This window comes from Papio anubis, chromosome 6, assembly GCF_008728515.1.
Source record: "Papio anubis isolate 15944 chromosome 6, Panubis1.0, whole genome shotgun sequence".
In the NCBI taxonomy this organism is placed as follows: Eukaryota; Metazoa; Chordata; class Mammalia; order Primates; family Cercopithecidae; genus Papio; species Papio anubis.
In genome coordinates this window covers 85129221-85144394 of record NC_044981.1, presented here as the reverse complement: position 1 = coordinate 85144394, position 15174 = coordinate 85129221, and the positions used below count along the sequence as shown (strand labels likewise).

The 15174-nt window shown below is 44.7% G+C and overlaps 1 protein-coding gene across 12 annotated transcripts in view; it reads left to right on the top strand.

Moving 5' to 3' along the window:
* BACH2 (BTB domain and CNC homolog 2) overlaps positions 1 to 14932 on the top strand; it is a 367956-nt gene extending 353024 nt beyond the window's left edge. For 10 of the 12 annotated variants that reach the window (XM_017958115.3, XM_017958112.3, XM_021936802.2 and 7 more), the window contains 2 exons: positions 3159 to 3365; positions 8617 to 9102. In XM_017958115.3, the coding sequence (XP_017813604.1) occupies positions 3159 to 3365; positions 8617 to 9102 (693 nt within the window). Of the gene's footprint in view, positions 1 to 3158; positions 3366 to 8616 lie in introns of all 12 variants that reach the window. The other 2 variants (XM_017958111.3, XM_017958118.3) reach the window with 2 other exon arrangements.
* Positions 14933 to 15174: the final 242 nt, after the last annotated feature.

Sequence of the window (15174 nt, the reverse complement as noted above, 5' to 3'; positions counted from 1 at the left end):
ATATCATTAGAAGCCCTGTGCAAACACAGCCCCATGGACGAAGGCCTTTCCCAAGCCCGTTACAAGGAGCTGTTTGTCCTGGCTGCCTGTCTTTAGCAGTTGGAACAGGACCAAGCCGACGGTGGTGTCATAGGCCCTACTGCGATTTTGCTTTCTTGGACCAGAGTGTCATGGGACAGAGCTCACCAGGTGGAAGTTGAATCAGAACACCCACTGGGAACCTTCAGTAAATGTCACACGGAACAAGCTCGGAACTGTGATGGAACCTGGCAAAGAGCTTGCACCCAACCACAGAAAAGTCAAATGATCATTTCATACGTTTGCCTTTGTGCATGGGAATTGACTAGCCACATGTGCCGGCAATCAGGACTCGTGTCTGCCTGCAAATGATGCAACCAAAGAAACCTGGGCTCAGGATCAAACGTCTTCATCCTCACTGCCTTGAAGAACACAGACTTAACCCTGCAGCATCTGAACACTATTGAGGGTTAGTTTCTTCACCCAAGAGCATTTTGATCAGTTCAGCCCAGACCCGTGTGTTTTTCTGGCTGCTGGGATTCACTGAGTCCATTTATTCTGTCTCCTAGAGTGCCACTGTCCAGTTGCTACTTGCTGTACGTGGCTGTAGAGCCCCTGAAAGCAGCTAGTCTGAATTATGATGCGCTGTAAGGATAAAATGTGCTTTGGATTTGGGAAGTTTAGCACACACACAAAAAAAACTGTAAACCATCTTATTAATAATTACATTAGCTACATGTTGGAGATATTTTTATCTATTGGGTTAAATAACATACAGTATTCAAACTCATTTCACCTGTTTCTTTTTACTTCTTTTAATGTGGCTACTGGAAAATTTAAAATCACAAATGTAGCTTGTGTTGTTTGTATTAGACAGGGCTGGGCTAGCGCTTGAAGGAAGTTTAGGTTTGTAGTGCCATCTGCTGGCTCATCCAGAGCAGACGCCCATGTAAACAAGAATCTGAGCTAACCCACACATCTCTTAGCCTGGCAGCACGCAACCTTTTTATTCCAGGAGCTTCTGAAGCAGGACCAGACTGAACCCAGAAGCTGCTGAATCCCCAAGAGCCTCAGGAAGGGGAGTGACAGACCGCTCATAGGTGCAAGCCTATGTCAGCTCATGGGTGCCAGGGAGGCTCTTGAGATAGAGTAGTGGTTTGCTGCTCCCCTTCTGCACTTGAAGCTCTTTCATGCAATCTTTTTCACTGGTTGCTATTCTTAAATATTTCAGGCCAGGCACTGTGGTTCACCCCTGTAATCCCAGCATTTTGGGAGGCCAAGGCGGGCAGATCACTTGAGACCAGGAGTTCAAGACCAGCCTGGCCAATATGGCAAAACCCCATCTCTACTGAAAATACAAAAATTAGCTGGGCATGGTGGTGCACACCTGTAATCCCAGCTACTCGGGAGGTGAGGCAGGAGAATCGTTTGAACCAAGGAGGTGGAGTTTGCAGTGAGTCAAGATCGCGCCACTCTACTCCAGCGTGGGTGACACACCGAGACTCCCTCTCAAAAGAAAAAAGAAAAATATTTCAGGCCAGGAACTGTGGTTCCCACCTGTAATACCAACACTTTGGGAGGCTGAGGAGGGAGAATCACTTGAGCCCAGGAGTTTGAAACCAGCCTGGGCAACATAGCGAGACCTAATCTCTCTCTTCCCCCCCGCCCCCTCTGGTGCAAGATCTCATCTCTACAAAAAAAAAAAAAAAAGTAACCGGGCATGGTGGTCCCAGCTACTTGGGAGGCCAAGGCAAGAGGATTGCTTGAGCCCAGGAGGTTAAGGCTAGAGTGAGCTGTGATCGTACCACTCCAGCCTAGATAACAGAGCAAGACCCTGTCTCAAAAAAAAAAAGAAAAAGAGAAATATAAGCAATCATTTAACAACATAGTAATGATACAAACCCATCCTTCAGGAGACTGCTGTCCTCGCTTTAGATAATACTTACTTGCCTTGATTTGTCAAGAATTGGAATTTTGCTGATAAGTACCTACATCCAACGTCTATTGTTGCATAATAAATCACCCCAAAACTTAATGACCTAAAACAATAGTAATCACTTAACACCTCTCACAGGTTCTGTGAGAAATGTGAATGTGAATCAGGAAATCAGGAGTGGCCCATCTGAGCAGTTTTGGCTGAAGATCTCTAATAAAGTGAAGTCAGATGTTGACTGGAGCTACACTCAACTGAAGATTTGACTGGGGCTAGAGAATCTTTCCGAGGTGGCTTGTTCACATGACTGGCGAGGTGATGCTGGTTGTTGGCTAGAGGCATCAGCCCCTCTCCACATAGGCTTCTCCACAGAGCTGCTTGAATGTCCTCGAGGCATGGCAGCTAATTTTCGACCTAGCCTCAGAAACTGTACACCATTACTACGGCTGCATTCTGTTGGTCAAAAGGCAGGAAAATGCATCTCACCTTTTGATGAAGGAATGTCAACATTTCATTGGAAAATAAAGTCCCAGAGTGCCCAACACTTGTATAGCAATGTATGGCTTTTTTTAAATGCCCTGTTTTTCAGATGAGGAAATTGAATCTCAGAGAGGTGGAGTAGCTAGTCTGAGGTCTCGGGTCTGGTGAGAAGGATGAAAGTCTGGTTCTTCTGACTCCTAGTATATGCTGGTGAAGCCTATCCAAGTTATCTTCTCCTCTCTCCCATATGCTATTGTAACTGAGAATCATACTGGGTTTTTTGTGTCTCCAGCATCTTCAGGATATGTGGGGCTGTCTTCATCCAGGTGCTTTAGATATGTACTTATGTGGTATCTCCCTGTAACTTGTCATTTTATTGAGTTAGGCTGTAGGTCTTATGGAAGTACATTTCAACTAACTGGAATCTTTCTTACAAAAGTGCTTCATCAATGAAAAATGAAACATTTTCCAATATTGTTCATGCCATTTGCTTCAAAAATCTGAGAGACAATAACATTACAATATGTGTGTTCTTATTCTCTTTGATTATCCTGTTATTATTACATCTTATTTGTCCTTAAACAGGAAATAAGTAATCACTGCTTGCTTTCAGTAGTTTCCATATTACTTGGTCATCGTAAAAAGGAGGTTGTATCGTTTTTGATGTTCCGCCTGCCAGAATTAAAATCCAGCTGCCATAATCATTTTCTGTTATTCTTGGTTTCAGGTAAAACTTCCTTTTCCTGTAGATCAAATCACAGATCTTCCAAGGAACGATTTCCAGATGATGATTAAGATGCACAAGCTAACCTCAGAACAGTTAGAGTTCATTCATGATGTCCGACGGCGCAGCAAGAACCGCATCGCGGCCCAGCGCTGCCGCAAGAGGAAACTGGACTGTATTCAGAATTTAGAATGTGAAATCCGCAAATTGGTGAGTTGGCCCATCCATTGTGATCAGCAACCGGAAGTGACCAGGACCAATGTAAAGGAACAGCAAAGAAAGTTGGAAAAGTAGAAAGAAGAGTCATCCTTTGGGGAAGTTTGGGTTTATTTTTTAACAAGTTTCTCAACAGAAGTAATAGCTTTACATCTGTTCTGTGTGTGTGTGTGTGCAATAGTGTGTGTAATAGTGTGTCAATATTTTATATCCTTCAGTCATTATTCATATAGAGGTAGTTCTTTTTTATTTTTCATCCAACATGAAAATAACTGATGTTGGCCAGGCGTGGTGGCTCACACCTGTAATCCTAGCACTTTGAAAGGCCAAGGCAGGTCGATCACTTGAGGTCAGGAGTTTGAAACCAGCCTGGCCAACATGGTGAAACCCCGTCTCTACTAAAAATGCAACAAGTTAGCCGGGCATGGTGGCGTGTGCCTGTAATCCCAACTACTCAGGAGGCTGAGGCAGGATAATCACTTGAGCAGGGGTTGCAGTGAGTGGAGATTGCGTCACTGCACTCCAGCCTGGGTGATAGAGTGAGACCCTGTCTCAAAAACATAAATGAATAACTGATGTTAATTATGAGCATTTATGGACCAGGTATTCTTCTAAACGGTTTTTGTGGATGATCCCATTTAATCCTCACATTAACGCTATGACTTAGGCACTCCTTTATCCCCATTCACAGAGGAGGAAACTGCAATGCAGAAGGGTTGGGTAACTTCCCAGTACTTGGTAGAACTTGAATGCAAACCCAGGTGTCTGATTCCAAATCATGTCTTGTACCACTGCTTTCTCCTGCCTCCTGACAGAAGAGAATGGATTCGAGATAGGACGCCTACCTGCAGCGGGGCGGTTGCTCAGGAGATGATCTCCTGGCATCCTTTGCAGCCCCAGGGCCCTTTCTTTTGCAATTCTGCCTCAAGGTGGCTGTCATAGCCATCCCTGTGCCTGAGAGTGTTTTGTCACAGAAAACAAACTCCCGTCTCCCAGGCTCGCCCATATACTCAGAGCTATGTGCCTCCACCCCTTCTCCTTGATAAGCAGCCATAAGCTACAGAAAGTAAATCCAGGTGACCTCTGGCTCCTGACTGTAGCTTTGAAGGCAACCAACTCAACCTCCTTCAGCTCTACCTTTCTGCCACCAAATAACAGAAACTCATCTCAGGTGCCATGTCTGTGTCAGGCTGAAGAAGAGGGAGGCTGCATGGTGTGGTCATGATCTAAGTGTGGCTCCTCAGACTGTTTGCAGCACCCTCTGGCCTCATGGTGAGCCACCAGCTGATGAGAACCAAAGCGCAAGGATGAGATGTTAGAAAAGCACAGGATATATGTTATCAACATAGCCCTGGACTTCAGGGTTTTGTGGTGTTGTTGTTGTTGTTGTTGTTGTTTTGTGTTTTCTTTTTTTTTTTGTTTTGATACTCACCAACCAGGGAAAATATCTGTCTTTAGTAGCTCCCATCACCAACAAAGAAAGTCCAAGCTTCTTAGTAGGACCTCTCCTGCCCTTTGTGTTTCAGTCTGTAGCTGCCTCTCCAGTGTCACCATCCACTCCCTTCCTAGGACTTGAGCCCTGATAAAATCAATCTCTGCACTTGTGCCTACACCATTTCCTCTCTGTCTTGGACATTCCTCTACTTTTTCTATCTCCTTTGTTCTTTAAGAGTCAGGTCATGGCTGGGCACCATGGCTCACACCTGTAATTGCAGTACTTTGGGAGGTTGAGGCAGGAGGATCACTTAAGGCCAAAAGTTTGAGACTAGCCTGGGCAATATAGCAAGACCCCATCTCTGAATGAATGAGTCAGGTTATGCATCACGTCTCTAGGAAGCCCCTTTCCTGAGTCCCCCCGTTAGGCTGGGCACCTGCCCATGGAACCCTGATCTGACCTCTGGCTTAGTGCTTATCACTTACTCTTGAGTTATCTTCACATATGTCTGTTTCCCCAGCCCCCAGCCCTCAACTGTCGTGTTCCTCAAGGACAAAGACAGTGACTTGATCATTTCTGAATATCCAGTGTTGGACCCATTGCTGGGGTCAAGAAAATGTCTGTTGCCCTAAAATTTGCTGGATATTGTGACTTTTCAGTTCAGGGGATTACGAGTTTCTTCTTTCAAATATTTCTTTAACATTGTTTACTTTTGTTAAACAACAAAATTTAATTTAAATCACATAAGGAGACAACGTTCCTGCTGGTGAGTGTGGGTCTTCTGAAAGCTTGCTGGGCTTAGGTAGTTAAGTCCACTGGGTGTGAGTCTACAGGAGCCATAGTGCCCTGCACTCCTCTTAAGGTAGTAAAATAACTTCAGTCACCCACATTTGAGAAATGCCTGGTTTTGGTAATTCGCATTCTGCTTAGTGTAGTGTTGTAATACTGAACAAATAAAATCCAAGCCACAGACCAGGTAGATATCTAAAGCACTTTGCCAGCATTTTTCAACTAAAAAACCAAAAGAGCATCATGTAGTTCTCCAACCACTTTTTGGCATCCCTTAAATAATGCGTTGTGTTTCGGTGCTGAATGAGAACACACTCGTCAGTGTGCGTGTGTGACTTAGAGCTTCATGGTTTTAACCGAGGCGTGAGTTACACTGTCTTTCCTGCTGCTGTCACACGCAGCACCTCATTTTCTTCCCCCTAGAAAGTGGCCTGGAACATTTAAAAAATGAGTAGGCCTGGAGGGGTCAGTGCTTTGGCCAGGGCAATGTGGCAGAATGATCCCGGGGTTCCTCTCCCAGCGCCCAAGCAGTATTGCCCCTCACTTTGCAGATTTCTGTACTAAAAGGGGAGAGCTCCAGGTTGCACAGCCACCCATACAAGTTTTCTCCCCAAGGAGACATCCCAGATGTGTTTTGTTTCTTGTCTGCCACCCTGTGGCGGGGATGCAGTGTCCTGGCAGGGATGGCGTTGGTGGATGGAGCAGCTTCCACCTCTCCCCAGTCCCTCCCTGCCCAGTCCCCAGCAGGCCCTGCACTCACTCCCCACTCCCACGTCGCCTCCCACACACCCGCCACTCAGCTGTTGCAAACTCGCATAATGTATTTCTCTCAAGTTGCACTTCTACATCTGTTTATTTTTCCTTTTTAAAATGTATTTTCTTGATAAATTTATAAATATTTTAGCAGGTGCCCTTTCCTGGTATAAATCTGTCTTTCCAACACACATGCCCACGCCGCCTGCCAGATTGCGTTCATGTTATGGCACATGCAGTTCCCGTGTCAGAGACCTGTTCCTTGTGCATGTCGCATGCCTGCTCCTCCCTTTCTCCTCTTCATTTTCTCTCCCATCCTCTTCTCCTGCCTGCATTTGCAAAGGGTTGGTGAGAACTGACTTCATGCTGCTTCAGATGCCCCTTTTCTTCATCCACTTCATTATGTGTACCTCATGGAACCCCATCTCCTCCCCTCACCCTCACGCAATTTTTCTTTTTTTTTTTTTTTTTTTGAGATGGAGTCTCGCTCTGTTGCCCAGACTGGAGTGCGGTAGTGTGATATCGTCTCGCTGCAACCTCCACCTTCCCGATTCAAGCAATTCTCATGTCTCAGCCTCCTGAGTAGCTGGGATTACAAGCATGCCCCAACACACCCAGCTAATTTTTATGTTTTTAGTAGATACGGGGTTTCACCATGTTTGCCAGGCTGGTCTCAAACTCCTGACCTCAGGTGATCCACCCACCTCAGCCTCCTAAAGTGCTGGGATTACAGGCATGACCCACCACGCCCAGCCCCCTTCCCACAAATGTTGATGGTAAAACCTTAATTAGTCTCCAGTCTGTTGCTGAAGTCATCTCTGTTGGGATGGTGAATTTCAGGAACACAAAAGCATGTGTAGGATTTTGTTTAAGGAGAAGAACATCTCAGAACTTTGGGCTAGTACGCAAGGGTTCAGGCTCCATCCTTCCTTCTCCCTTCCCGAGTCTGGGAGAATCGCTGCTCCAGACCCATTGCACATACCCCAGCTGTCCTAGAGAGGGTCCCTCCTGTTCAGTCTGCTCTGCTACCAAGGCCAGAGAGCCTGTGATGTTGGGTTCTATATGAAACTCCATATGTTAGGCAACCGTAGGAAATTGCTGATGACTTTTTTTGGGTTTTTTTTTCTAATACACTTTTTTTTTTGGCGGGGGAAGACAGGGTCTCGCTCTGTCACCCAGGGTAAGTGACACCATCTCACTCACTGCAGCTTCCACCACCTGGGCACAAGTGATCCTCCCACCTCAGCCTCCCAAGAAGCTGAAACTACAGGCGTGCGCCACCACACCTGGCTAATTTTTGTATCTTTTGTAGAGAAGGGGTTTTGCCATGTTGCCCAAGCTGGTCTCAAACTCCTGAGCTCAAGGGATCCACACAACTTGGCCTCCCATAGTGCTGGGATTACAGGTGTGAGCCACTACACCCCAGCCTGGCTTACTTTTTTAGGAGCAGTTTTAGGTTCACAGCGAAAGTGAACACACTATACAGAGAGTTCCCATATGTTCCTGTTCCCACACACACAGCCTCGCCCACTGTCAGCATCCCCCACAAAGTGTACACATGTTAGTCAATGAACCTACACTGACACATCATTATCACCCAAGTCCGTAGTTTACGTTAGAGCTCACTCTCGGTGTTGTACATTCTGTGGGTTTGGACAAATGTATAATGACATGGACCCGCCAGTATAGTGTCATACAGAGGCTTTCACTGCCCCCAAATCCTCTGTGCTCCACCTGTTCAACCCCCTTTACCCCTGGCAACCACAGATCTTTTTACTGTCTCCATAGTTTTGCTTTTTTCAAAATGTCATGTAGTTGGAATGGTAGATTTTTGCCTTTCAAAAATGGCAACCTGATACATTTGGGGGAGATTTTCAATCACAAGATTGGGACTGAGAGTTTTTAACTTAACTCTCTACAAACCCCAAATTCTGGGAAACCAAAACATTGACTCCGAAGTTTTCTGATTGGTGACAATTTTGCCGGTTGTTTGCCTGGGCCTTGGAGAGAGTTGAAGAGGTGTCCTGGGGAAGATGTTGGCGTCAGCAGCCCATCTGGATGGGCTGCTCAGATGGGAGGTGCGGCAGAAGCCCCTGTCTGGGCTCCCTGAATATGTATCTTTTAAGTTTCTAGAGCCTGACCTAGTCATTCTTGAGTTACATTATAATGGAGGATGCAAAACAAAGGCTGGAAAACCTCCTGAAACGAGGCCTTCGGTCCTCCAATTCAGGCTTGATCAACCCTTCTCTTTTTTTGTCTGCTGTCCAGGTGTGTGAGAAAGAGAAACTGTTGTCAGAGAGGAATCAACTGAAAGCATGCATGGGGGAACTGTTGGACAACTTCTCCTGCCTTTCCCAGGAAGTCTGCCGAGACATCCAGAGTCCCGAGCAGATCCAGGCCCTGCATCGGTATTGCCCTGTCCTCAGACCCATGGACCTGCCCACAGCCTCCAGTATTAACCCTGCGCCCTTGGGTGTTGAGCAGAACATTGCAGCCTCCCAATGTGCAGTGGGGGAAAATGTGCCCTGCTGCTTGGAGCCAGGCGCAGCTCCCCCCGGACCCCCCTGGGCACCCAGCAACACCTCCGAGAATTGTACCTCTGGGAGGAGGCTAGAAGGCACTGACCCCGGAACCTTCTCAGAGAGAGGAGGACCTCCTCTTGAACCCAGGAGCCAAACAGTGACCGTGGACTTCTGCCAGGAAATGACTGATAAGTGTACAACTGACGAACAGCCCAGGAAAGATTACACCTAGTGACTCGGCTCTGCCTCCCGGTCTGCACACCTCTCTCATCCAGGCATTCTTCAGTCAGCCTGTGGCACTGTTCATCTGCTGTCCCGAAGAAACCGAGAACACATTTGGTGCACACTACAGCGGTCTTAGCAGCAATACTGTTCCGAAGTAGTCTCTCCTCTTCTCGAGCAGGAGTGATAGATAGTTACCTTCACAATGGTGCTACCCCTTGCCCAGGCAAGGAAAGACAGCAGTGATGACACTGTCTGTCTGTGGCTCAATTTCAGTCTTCACAGGGATAGACTACAACACCTCTAGGCCCCAACCACGGATTTTTTTTCTCAGTGGCCCATGTCACAAACCCTATCTCAGGAATTTCTTCTGAATGTTCAATTTTTTTCATTGAAGACAGCTTCTATACACATCAAAGTTTTATAGCTAGACTGTACATATTATATATAATATATATATAAAATATATATATATATCCATATGCAAAAGTCCTGCATGCCTCAACTTTCTCATCCTAAAACTGGAAACTTATTTCTCATTTAGAAACAGGTTCCAACATTCCTCTTCTTTTGTCTCTGATGCTAGAACTAGTTTGGTAACTGTTAACATGGTCATTTTTCTTGCTTCACAGTTCAATTTTCAATTTGTGCTTATTTATGGACAAAATTCAGTGTTGGAAGCTTTTTCCCAAGGTTTTAGTTCAGATTTCTTTTTCGTTTGGTTTGGTTTTGGCACCGCCACGTGGTGTCATTTGAGTATTGTGGGTTTGTTTTTTGTTTGTTGGAGGGGGGGAGGTTTGTTTGTTTTTGGTTTTTTTGTTTTTTTCCTTGCAGATACTGTACAGTGATGGTCAACTTTGCCACTTGCACTGAGTTTTGGGTCAAACCTATTTTCTTAAATGAAGTTGTAACTTCAGTATAACTCAAGTATACTGTATGTTCTTTGCTTTTAGTTTAAAAAGTAAAACATTTTAGCTAATTAAAAAGCACTCAGGTGATAATTATGTAGGAAAAACAATCTTGCCAAATAATGAATTCATCCTAGGATGTGTAGACAATAATCTGCTTGAATATTTTTATATTTCACCTCCTCCCCACCTTTCCCTAAGCAAAGTTTAAATGCAGATAGAGAGTTCAGAGTTGATGCTGGATGTTCAGATTCCTACGTGGGGAGAGAGTTTGGACATCTCACTCAAAAGTACATCAGAAAAACAGGAATCCATGATTTTATACCAGAACTCAGCAGGCATTGGCTCCTAGAAATCAAGCTAGAACGTTTTCACCCAGGGAGTAAGTCCCATTCATTTCAACACGTCCTGAGGCCTCGGCTTGCTCTGGAAGTGTTGTGCTGTAGGACCTGCCCCCCTGAAGGACGGGGCCAACCAGCCCCCGGCTTTCCTGCCCAGGCTCGGCCTCCCAGGACATCTGGCCTGAGGGGATTTGAATCACAGCCCCGAAGGTCCTGCCTTCACCCTGTTGGGAGAGAGCAGGGCATCCTGGCATCTGCGATCCATCCCTGACACAGGCTGACACATTCTTTCTCCTTTCCTTCTCCAAAGGCTTGGAGTTGTCTTCTGAGGTTTTTCTGCCAGTCTCTTGTCTGAAGGCAGACTTCATTCTGAGGCTTTGGACAAGCTATCACCGGGAGCCCTCCCTGTCCCCTTCCCGAATCACACATATACCCTACCCTCACCTGATGATAATTTTCTCTTCTTGCTGCAAAACTGGTTGACTTGCAACCCAGAGAGAGCAGCTTCCCTTGGCTCTGGGGGCGTGTTGGCCCCAGCCACGTTTACAGGAAGGTGTGCCCCAGAGGAGGAGGAATCAGCTCCCTCGCTCCAGTGGCCTTGGGTCTGGGTCTCACTGAGCAGCCCGAGGGCCACTCCAGCCCGGCTGGGGAAGAGAGTCCTGAACGGTTTGATGTGGGGACGGGGTGGTGGGCAGTGGGGAATAGATGGTTGACTTTGTTTCTTTCTTTGTGCCATTGTTTGGACAATATTAAAGCTGCATGTAAAAGGGGAAATTAGTATACGATGTAGGCGAACAGTGAAATCATAGTAACATATGTTTTAGTATTATTAACTTTTTTCTGTACAAATATTAGCACTAAATGTTTAAATATGTATGAATGCCAGAAATTTGTCAGTTCATGCAGTAGGATAAAAAAAAAAAAAGGCTCTTTTTAAACAGTTCCACTTTTAAAACCTGCCTCTGGGTTTTTGTTTTTTCTCGTGTGTGTGTGTGTGTTTGTGTGCGTGTGTGTGTGCTTGTCTGAAACAGATCTTGATAAAGCTCTGTGTTGGAGCTGCTGGTTTTTGTTATGGTTGTTGGAATTTCTTGGCCTACTAGGACAGTTCTGTGCTTCACCGTGAGGTTTGCCTTTGTGGAAAACTGGTGACAGCGAGAATATAAACTCAATGTGAATCACGTGGTACTTCACAGGAGTGTGTTATAGTGGAGTCAGCTGACAGTATTTTGCTTTTTAACTCTATTGTTGCCTTTCCAAGTGACCTCTCCTCCTCTTTTAGAAAAAGAACACTGTCTGCTCGTATCATAACCAGGTCCAACCCAGCTTCTTGGCATGAGGTTTACCCTGGTAACAACTCATGTGCAACTGGTAGTCTTGACCACATTCCATCCGTTTCCCCAGGTTTCTATGTTCAGTAGCCCAGACCTGTTTGGCAGTCATTTCTAGGAGGGGCAGGGTCTCTTTATTTCTCTCCACCCTAACTCAGACCTCACCCTCCTCCCACCAACCCCTGCCTCGCTTTTCTTCCTCTTCCCCCAACCTAACTTCTGTCATGGGAACTGGTTAAAAACACTGCTCTAAAAACCATCTTCCAGTTTCGTAGGGATTTCTAGCAAGTTATCTCATTCATAATACACCATGAACCGTGACTAGCTTCGTGCAGTTGTTCATGTGATGTGTGCGTGTCTTTTCCTATTCAGAACTGTGTGCTTGTCAAAATTATTTCTGGGTTGATTCAAAGGGAGGACTTGCTGGGGACCAGAATCCAAACGGCCTCAAGTGGAATTTTAAAACCCAGCCTGTCTCTTTTCCCTGGGATCCATCGGTCAACCCCACACCTTTTAAGAAAAAAAAAAGCAAGTGAACAGCAAGGAAGAGTATTTGCACAGTACAGGGACATTTGGTTGTTTTTAAGGCTCTTTTACAAAAATAAGAGACCCTCCAACCACAGGCTGTTTAGGAGGATGCCTGCTTGGGTCTCCAAATGGCTGGGGTAGGAATGGTTGTTGGGGCAGAGCCAGTGGAGATGACCCTGAGACTAATGAACATCCCACCTAAATCCAGTCCTCCCCTTGGATCTGCCTTTGTCCTGCTTGTGTCTCCAGGCAACCTCTCTTCAAGTTGGTCAGGCTTTGGGCAGGTGAGTGCTTTGCTGTATGTGTTTGTTTCTCTGTGTTATCTGGGGGTGCCTTGATTAAAACTGAACTTCATTACATACTGATTCTGGAACAAAACTGTTAGAAAAATTTCAAAAAAAAAAAAGCTGACAAAGTTACAAGGCCATCCTGCTACTTCTCTTCTCAGTTCCCAGCAATGACTCAGGCGTCAGAGGCGATGCTGCAGTGGAAAACCTGACTCTGTGCGTCTGCAACTGTATGTTGTGCGAGTAATTTATTAACTGTCTTTCTAAAGGTTTGCTGCTTTTAAGATGCACTCTAATTCAGGATGTAATCCTTATATTGCTTTTCCAAGGAAGTAAAAAAAAAAAAAGGCTAGTGATTAGTATGACAACTGCCACTACTCCTTCAAAAGGAGCCAGGACCAGCGACAGAACTCATAAGAGGACTGGCTAAAGTGAAGTGTGCACAGTGTGAAGTTTAATGCTGTTGTCAAGAGGCCTAAACCCACATTTTCTCTTTTAATATTTTATGATTGCCATCAAAGAAGAAGAAAAAGAAGGAACAAAGGTTTGAAAATGATAAGCCTGTTAAGACACCAAAAACTCCTGTCCCGTGAAGCTGCTTGACATCCTGTGCAGTAGCATAATCCTCTCACAATGAGGAAGAGCTGCCTGCAAAGCTTTCTCACGTCCCTATTTGGCTACCTACTTCTCTACATTATGCCCCATTTAAACTAGGAGCTGTTTTAGAAATGACTTCAAACTGCTCCACTGTTGCTTACAGTTTAGGAGGAGTCTCAGATCCATAAAGGAGCAAGAATCAAGTTTGGTCCTCAAATGACTGTAAATAGACTAAAGAACAAGGTGTTTTTTTGTTTTTGTTTTTATTTTTTAAGAATAAAGCTGTTCGTTGTACCATGGGTTAGTGTTTCTTCCCCAGATTGAACACTGTGTTGGAAGTTCGATTTCTGGTGAGCCAGTCCACAGTACAATGCCCTGTTGTGGAGTTGGTATTCATACAGGAAGTCTGTGTGCACGAGGCATTGTGTGTTGAAAGTGTATGTTGATAGTACTGCCCGAGCCATCTCATGACCCCAGCATCCAAAACCGATGCTGTAGAACAGAACATATTTGTACACAAATAGTGTGTGCAAATAGCATTTGTACATAGAAGAGTCTTATTGTGGCAGATTGAGGATAAATTATTCAACTGACGGTGCAAAAACATTACTTGCAAAGAAAAGTAAGTTTATAGTATTTTCCTACACTCCACCCTGGGAGATGATATTTCTATCAAATGAATATCAGTGCATTGTAAATGTAATATGAAAACGATGCTGCCATTTTGTGAAGAATACCCACTTGGTTGCAGAGGCCAACTTTCATAGCTTTGATTTAATGTTGTGACATGGTGTATGCATATCGCTGTCAAGCAATGGATAAACAGCTCTGACTTTCATTCTCATTCCAGTTTATTGACCTCAGATAAAACACTGGCCCTTCTTAGAAGCAGAAGTGCACCAAGACCATTCATTTCAGGTAGACTCACATTCAGTGCCAAGCGCTCCCATGGGAATAATCAGACGCATATGTTGCGAAAGAGTGAAGGGACTTGGACAAAGGGGTTTTCCTACAGATGGATGCTCAGTCTTCTACCAAAACATGTTTGGAGGCAGAAGTGTGACCTCCCCTTAAGTCCCAACAATGTATTTTGTGTGTGCAAATCCTGGGATGCCTGTTCACGCTCTGACATAAAGACATGGCACCTCTAGTGAGTGATCAGGAAGATTCCATATGTGTTTGGGAGCTTCAGGTGCTTGTTAGACACAGTGAGCCATTCAAGGCAAGCAGCACCTTTGCTAGTGAGGCCAAGAGGGCCTGTGACAATTTGTTCCAGAACCAGTCTGATGCAAGTGCACCTCTAATATATGCCTTACAAACTCCAGAGGCCATATTCAAAACAGGGTCTTCTCAGTGTATGCAAGGGGCCGCAGCCCCTCTTCTCTTCCTCCCCAGGTTGAACAATACGGACAGTTTTCACACATATCTACCTGTATAACCCTCTGTACCTCTCATAACTGGTCAATGACTGTAACAGGTTACATCAGGTGTTTTTCTACATACTTTTTACACAGATTCTATGCGATTAATGTAACTTAATTCAATGCATCATTTTATTGTACTAGTTCTTAGGCTTGTCCTTATTTTTTTCTAAGTGATTGTGGTTTTTCTTGTGGTTTTTATTGTAAAAATGAAAGGCTGTTGATGCTTATTCTCTGTAACTAAGAATTTTTACCTTTTGGGGAAAAAAAGCATTGCTATGAATTAATGAATTGAAACTTCATTTACTCATTGTAAATACACTATTGTGCAAAAAAAGTTTTCACTCAATTGAATTGCTAGTGTTAACTGAATTTTGTCTAGACACCATTTCTGTTGATGAAATAAAGACATATCATTATGCATTGTAAACTGATTTTCTTTCTCTCTGATCCCTGTGTTCCAAATTACAGAGTGAGAAACCTCAGGAAATCTTTTTTCCTAGAGGCCGTTTCTCTTCCTCTGACTTAGACCCTTACTTGCTACCTGATTAATCTGATTAGGAATCTTTAAAATTTGATAATATTCATGTGATTCCTAAACTCTGAATTTTAAAAATCCCTAGTGCCTGTGAGAGTAGATAAAAGGCTTTAAGCCCAATTTCTCGGTTTTGA